At 56.5% G+C, this 7,463-nt stretch overlaps 2 protein-coding genes across 2 annotated transcripts; both read right to left on the minus strand.

Moving 5' to 3' along the window:
• Window positions 1-530: 530 nt before the first annotated feature.
• On the minus strand, window positions 531-2,034 carry KRP23_14922 (putative polyamine transporter; the record flags this gene model as incomplete). The annotated part of the gene is made up of 2 exons (XM_067885801.1): window positions 531-1,023; window positions 1,088-2,034. 2 exons carry the CDS (start codon window positions 2,032-2,034, stop codon window positions 531-533), a joined length of 1,440 nt encoding a protein of 479 aa, XP_067737078.1.
• A 307-nt stretch (window positions 2,035-2,341) lies between these two features.
• Window positions 2,342-6,802, minus strand: KRP23_14923 (uncharacterized protein; the record flags this gene model as incomplete). Its single annotated transcript, XM_067885803.1, has 1 exon — window positions 2,342-6,802. One exon carries the CDS (start codon window positions 6,800-6,802, stop codon window positions 2,342-2,344), a length of 4,461 nt encoding a protein of 1,486 aa, XP_067737079.1.
• Window positions 6,803-7,463: the final 661 nt, after the last annotated feature.

Consider the following 7,463-nt stretch of genomic DNA (forward strand, 5'->3'; position numbering starts at 1 on the left):
GCTCTAACCTTGGTTGAAGAGCATTTACTAGAATGTCATTGTCGATTCTGTATTAGAATTCCGGCGTTTGGAAGTTCATCAAAGTCCTTAAACCCAAGGTCGCCGAAACGCGTACGTCAGCAACGATGCATGTTGAACCTCGCGAGCACAAGTGCAAAGCCCGTCAACTTGGCAAGGTCTCGCACTGCCTTCTTCAGCTCAAATAGGATTCGCATCGCGCTCGCCTCTCGACTGCATGTGCTGCTAGTGCAGTTTGGTTGCTGCACCACCGGTAAAGTATTATGCCTCTGGCATCCTTGCGTGCACTCGATCGTCTTCAAATTTGTGTCGGGACAAGCTTGGCGCTTGGGGTCTTGCTCGTAGACGTGTAAGTAGACCTCAGCACAAGGGTCCAGCGACCAAGTACCTATCACAAGAGCGCGTATGGTGGCAGTCCACGTTGTTTATTGCGTAATAAAGCCCAGTATCATCAACTACAAGCGTCGTAGTTTTCTCGTGCAATGTATGGGGGATAATGGGGCTGCGGATGACTACACGCATTTGTGCTGAATTTCCTGTTCCAACACACTCGGCGAGGCAGGCGTGACAAGGCCAAAAGTGCCGCCTGGAGCTGGCGTGCCCAACTCGAGCTGGATGGCCGCAGCAAGCGGCGTATAGACCGAAGCCGAGGGTTTGCGAAGGAACTGCTGACAAACTATCCCGCTGCTGAGTGCGATGACGTTGAGCATCAAGCTGAGCGTCGACTTGGTGAGCTCGTTGAGCATGACGAAGGACCCGATCGAGAACGGGAGTGCCATGACCAGGAGCAGTCCGTGGTCCGAGATGTTGACCTTGTACGGACGAACGAGCGTCGGCATGGTGAACCGTAACCGCACAACGGCGCAGAGCTCCGTGACGCACGCCAATGAGGACAGGAAGTTGTCGACTCCTAGGATGACGTTGAAGTCGAAGAGCGCCATGAAGACGATAATGCCGTACGACAGCAAGATGGCGCGACGAGGAACTCCGTTCGATGCTGTACGTCTGCCGGGACAGTAAGTGAATCAGAGCCAAGTACAAGGGAGGCGAGGCAGTGACGAGCACGTACTTGATGAAGTAGTTGGGAGCGAGGCCCAGGTCGGCCATGCCGGCGAGCAGGAAGCCGTTCTTGGTCATCTTGGCGATGTACACGCCGAGGTTGCCGAGCAGCGCACAGCCGAGGAACCACGTACGCAACCCGGGACCGGAGATCTTCTCGGCGATCATCGGGTAGTAGCCATCTCTCCAGAGGCTGTACGACGGCTTGTTGACGCCTGAGGCTGCGAGGAATGGCACGGAGTACGTTAGCGCAACCAACCCGACAGTCAGCATCATGGCCCGCGGGTACGTCTGTCGCGGAGAGTCGATCTCGCTTGCGTACGCTCCGGCTGCATCGAAGCCGCTGTAGCTCCAGTACAGCACGCTCACGAGTTGACTCCACTGCGGAGAAGCGCTGACGATGAACCAGTTGGCTGTATTGATCTGGGGCGCACTCACCACGACCAGCACGACGAACGGAGCGACCATCGCAAGCCCCAGCACTAGCAGGAAGCGGCCGACTGCGTCGATGCTGAAAATCGTCGGCAGCATGAACACGGTCGCTACGGTCACTCGGACGAGATACATCCACGTCGGAACCATGAACGAGTGCAGCTCGTGCGGCCCCGACAGCACCGCGTAGACCGAGTCCACCATAAGACACGGGTAGATGGCGTTGTCAATGACGCCGGCCACCCACGACCAGTAGCCGACCTGGAACCCCATGCGCCGACCGAACGCCTTGCCCACCCACGTACAGAAGCTCGAGTCGGTCGGGAAGGCCGAGAAAAGCTCCGCGAACGACAAGGCCAGCGGCAGACACCAGATGAACGGGAACACGAGCGTCGCCATGATGCCGACGAACGGTCCGCAGGCCGCCACGATGGGCTCCGACCCCCACGGCCCGCCGCTCACGTTAAAGTACGTGATGAGCGCCAGACTCACGACGCCGAGCTTCTTGCGGCCCATTCCGCCCATGGCTGTCTGCGATCAATCGATGTGCCCGGTCACAAGGTAACGGCTAGAGAAGCAGTGAGCAGTTTTTGGAACGGCTTCGACGCAGATATCTGCAGAGCGCAACGTTGGGCTGTGAGATCCACCACCGGCATCGGCATGCAACTCCTATTGTCCTCATTTATTGTCGCTTCCCTCCAGCTTCATGCTCGTTGAAAGGCACGAGTCTACACTGGCACAGATACGATACACCACGCGCTGTTTGTCTACCGCGTTTCGCGCCTGCATCCCCCCAGGTGCAAGACGACTGCAACATGTACATACAACGCGTCTACGGTTGCGTCGCGTCCTGCTCAGTTCCCGTTTCTGCCTCGCCATCCGAAAGCTTCGTGACGCTCGTCGTGGTTACGACTGTTGTCTCTGCTGAGGCCGCCGCATCCGAAGCGGCAATTTCGCTGTGTTCCGACAGCTCGTGGATCGACATGCGAGTATCGCCCCCGCTCTTCGCAGAAGAATCGGATGCCTCCGAAGGCGACGCAGTGTCCGCTTCGTCCTCGACCGGTGCAGCCGCTACTGCACTACTACTGAGCTGTAAGCCGCCAAACATGTCAACAGGGGCGGCTGGTGCAGCTGCTGTCTCGGCAACTGCACTGCTACTCAAATTGAGACCACCAAACATATCAGCAGGAGCCTCTGGCTCCACGGAAGCAGTTGGGTCGCCCACCGCACTGCTGCTCAAGCTGAGACCACCGAACATGTCAGCGGGGGCCTCCGTCGAAACAGTCTCCGCTGCAACTGCGCTGCTACTCAGATTCAAGCCGCCAAACATGTCAGCGGGGGCCTCGGTCGAAACCTGAGCAGGTTCTGTCAGTGCAGCATCCGATAGGTCGACCGCACTCGAACTCAACTGCAGTCCATTAAACATGCTTCCACTGTCGACAGGAGCATGATCGGTAGATGTCGTTTGCTCGTCATCTTCGCTCTCTTCTGCTACCTTTTCTGGTGAAGAAAAGGAGGACGTGCTGACTTGGAAGTTGCCACTCATCTGCAACCCACCAAAGAGCGATCCAGACGCAGAGGGCGCCATCAGACTAGCGCCGTTGTCAGACACCTCGGGGGTTCCGAAGAAGGAATCCTTCATGTCGGAAGATGTGGGCGACGCGGTCTCCTCCTTAGCGGGGGCGGCTGTTCCTTCGGTGACTCCATCCTCGGCTTCGACATCCGGCTCCGTGGTCGGGACGTCCGTTGAACTCTCAGATGCGGCAGCTGGACCACTACTCATATGGAGTCCACCGAAAAGGGAACTGCTCATTGCTTGCTCAGCAACTTGCTCCTTGGGTGACTCCTGGTCCGATCCGTGCGAAGCGTGGCTGTCATCAACCTCAGCGGATGTCTTCACATCAAGTCCTCCGAACATGCTCGAAGCCGTCACGCCACTGCTTCCACTACCAGAGCCGAGCTGAGCACGGATGCTCTTCTCCTCTTCTCGCAGTGATTGCAGCTCCTCATCGTAGGCTGCAGCCGTGTCATAGTCCTCATTTTCAGTCGCCAATTCGATCTGTTTTTCAAGCATCACCGTTCGCAGCTGAATTGTCTCCAAGGACTGGGCTAGGTCGTCGTGGCTTCGCACGGCGCTCACGGGGCTAACCATTTCCTCGTGAACGTATTCCAACTCGGCTTCACCTTCCTCCTCTGCGTAATATTCGCGGCTGTTTGACTCTTCCACAGCATCCTCCGAAGAACCACTTTCATGGATATCATCAGACGCTTCCTGAGAAATCGAGGCTTCAATGGCCTGCTCGCGCTGCTTCAGGGTTTCGATCTTCTCATCAAGCTTCGCTGCTAGCTCGTAATTCTCGTTTTCTGTAGCCTTCTCGATCTGCGCCTCCAACTCGGCTAATTGAGCGGCAATCTCCTCCAGCGCAGAGCTCCCGTCCTCGAGGGTCTCAGCATCGACATCCGACGATTCGAGGTCAGTCATTTTCCCCGCTAAACTTGAACGCGCGACTGAGATATGCTCACTTCCCTCGTTCTCGTCACCATCAATGGATTCGTCGTCATCGTCGTCCTCCTCCACTTCTTCATCCTTTGCGGGGTCAGTCACATCATACTTCTTCTCAAACGTTTCCACCTGTACCATGCACGCGTCGTATTCGGCCTGGACCAGTAGCATAGCAGACGATCTGAAGTCGATACCATCATCTGCAGCATCGCCCTCGCTCTTGCATCTCTCAATCTTCCGCAAGGCGGTTCGCAGATGCTTCGCTTCCTTCCACAGCTCCTGCAGAGTTCCCAGTTCCAGATGCTTCTCCATCTCCTTCAGCTCCTTCTTCTTCTCTTCATACTCAACCTCACGCTTGTCAATACGCTCCTTCAAGTCTTGCAGCTCCATCTCCACTACCTCAACCATCTCCTCGGCGGTCGAACGATCCTTTTCCAATGCCTTAATATCCTTGGAAATCCGCGCCGCTTCCTTAAAGTTGCGCTGCGCAGCAGACGCCTTTTTTTCCTGCTCCAACCGAGGGATCATGGCCTCCGCTGACGCAATGGCATTCCGGTGGATAGACAAAGACTTCTCCAACTCTTCGTGCTGGTTGCTCAGCATAGTAAAGCTCTGTTCAGCGACTGCAGCAGCGTCGTTCAGTGAGCTCAGCTCCGCCGTTTGCTGTTTCTTGCGGATCATGGACTGCTCGCGGCGAGTCTCCTGCACCTCCAAAACGTTCGCCAGCAAGGCTGCCGCACGCATCTCCTTCTTAACTGCGCCGATGCGCTTGCCGATAATAAAAATGTCGTCCGCATACTGCTTCAGCTGTTCCTGGTACTGATGACGCTGTTGCTCGAGATGTTCTCCATCCGACTCCACCTCGGCCTTAGTCTTCTTGATGCCTTCTTCGCGATCGGCGATTCGCTTAAGCTGACGAGAGTAACGCCCACGAACCGTGTCGATGTCGCGTTGAGCTATGTCAATCGACGACTGGATTTCTTGCACGCGCTCCAGCTTCTCTTTCAGCTTGCGCTCTAACTCGCGGACTTCCTCCTCCACAGCCTTCTTTTCCTCAATTAGCTGTGTCTGGACAGCGAATTCAGAGCTGCACTGACCCTCAATGGTCGCCTCAATCTCAGACTTCTCAGCAACGACATTCTCCAGGCTTACTGACACATGGTGCATTTCCGTATCAATGCGTTCTGCTTCAAACTGCAACTGCTCCGTCTGGTTTGCTTCGTACAGTTTGTACTCATTGCGCACGCCCGTCCGTTCAGACTCCTGATCCTCACGGAATTTCTCCAGCTCACGTAACGTACCGCGAGTGCTTTTCAGCTGGTTCGCAAACGCCTTCTCCTTGGCTTTCACAAAGGCTACAAGTTCGCTGTCCACTTTGCGAACGTCGCTTTCGGTAAGCGTGATGCAATGCCGCACGCTGTTAATAGTGGCATTGAGCGCATCGGCTTTCTCAAAATCCTCGACTTCGCACGCGTGGTGTTGCTGGGCTTCAACGTCACGCAAGTCCAGTTCGTACTGCGTCAGCTGGTTGGCAAGTTGCGCCTTGCGTTCTAGAAGCCGGTTCTCCTCCTCGTTTTGCTTCACAGTGAGCTGCCGGAAGCTGATAGCACTCTCATGAAAGTCATGAAGAGTGTTGAATAGTCGGTCCTCTGGAGTGGGGGGAGCTGCCGGCACTGGTGGAGCAGGCTTTTCGTACACCTCAGGGGCAGGGGGTTCCTCCACGGGAATGTCCTCCGGAGCTTCATTCGAGTCATAATCGCGAGCACTGTGCGGCGTGCCACGAATACTCAGTCCTGACAGCACCCCATTTCCACCAGATTCCGAATCCGTAGTTCCCAACACCTTCGCTGGCGAAGGAGAAGGCGAGACCGACGAGTGAACGGTCAGGCCAGCGAGAACGCCACCGCCAGAAGGCGTGCTCCCCTTGTGAACCGTCAGTCCTTTCAAAACTGAGCCCGACTTCACGGGCGGTAACAAATGTGCCAGGTCTGTAGGACCCGTCACGCTACGCGAACTGCGCGAGCTGTCCGAGCGGTCCGACATGCGACGCCCCTCCCGTGTCTGTTGCAGAACCTCGTCCTCCTTCAAATCTCCACGCTGCAGCGCCGCAGCGGATTCATCTGAGAGCTGCCGTCCGAAGCCTGGGCGGAATGTTTTCTTCTTCTTCTTCTTCCCAACCTTGGAGCTCGAGCGGGACGTGGTCGTCCCCGTGCTGCTAGTGCCACTCGTTCGGGAGAACTGCGACGCGCCCAAGTTGTCCTTCGAGCCTGCCACATCAAGGTAATTAAACGACCCGGAGCTCCTCGTGGGCTTCCGTTGCTCATACGTCAAACCTTCGTCGTGTGCAGGTGGTGCCATAGGTGCAGGGCCACTTGGAGCCACATCCAGTCCACTAAACAAGCTGCCACTGGGTTTTGCCGCTGGTGGGGCACCTCCATAGCCTCCTCCATACTGCGACGGAGGCTGGAACCTCCCTCCATTGCCGCTAGCAGCGGGGGGAGCTTTCACTGACATGCCGCCGAACATGTCGGCAGGAGCTCCCCCTCCAACTGTAGAGCTGCTGTCCTGTGACGTGGAGCTGCCGTAAGCAGGAGGCGGAAAGCCTGCAGCTCCAGCTGGTGGTGGGTTGGTTGGAGCTGCATTTTGGCCGCCGTAAGGCTTGGAGACTGGGGGCGGCAAATTGAAGAAGCCTCCGCCCACTGGAGGCTCGTCGGTCTGGCCGTTCTGGCGTTGATGGCCAGGAGGGCCGCTCTTGCCGTCCTCCTTATTCTTGAAGAAGCGTCCGAACATGCTGGAAATAAGAGCTGTGGTTTAACCTTGGCCGTTTTAGGAGCGCGTCCTGACGTCAATTCGCGGGCGTTGGCGGCACTTCCGACGTGGATGGAGAAGCTCGAGACTGCTGCTCACGCTCACACGCGTTGTAGTCGATGAGAGGTGCCGACTGGGTCGGTCGAGACGCGCCGAGACTGAAGTTCCACGTGGTTCCCGCTTCCTGGCGGATTGTGGCTAAGAGGGGAGAGGACGGAATGGCGCCGGTGATTGGCCGAAAATGAGATGGATGCACTGTGTGATGATACGCCAAATGTAGCCAAGATGGGCGAAGACCAAGTGACTAAAGCTACCGACAAGAAGAAGGTCAAACTCACGGCAGCCGACGCTGTGTTCTCGTCCACAGGGAGGCTAACAAAGCGCAAGCGTAATACGATGCGCGCCTCTGCTTCGGTTCTTGACGACCTGAACAATCGTAACTCTCCTTTCCACAACTTTAGGGTGTAAAACATCGTAGTTCATTAATGGGCATATGTGCATGACCATCCGCTCATCCAAAAAGGGACGAGGGGAGCGGAGTCCCCATTGCCCCCATTGTAGGTCATGCAGCATATGCCCACTAGTGAAGAGTTGAATCATCCTTGGAGCCGGTGATCATGTTAGCAGCGAGGCAAGTGACGGA

The sequence above is a fragment of the Phytophthora ramorum genome, assembly GCF_020800215.1.
Source record: "Phytophthora ramorum isolate Pr-102 chromosome Unknown Phyram_PR-102_s0023, whole genome shotgun sequence".
Classification (NCBI taxonomy): domain Eukaryota; phylum Oomycota; class Peronosporomycetes; order Peronosporales; family Peronosporaceae; genus Phytophthora; species Phytophthora ramorum.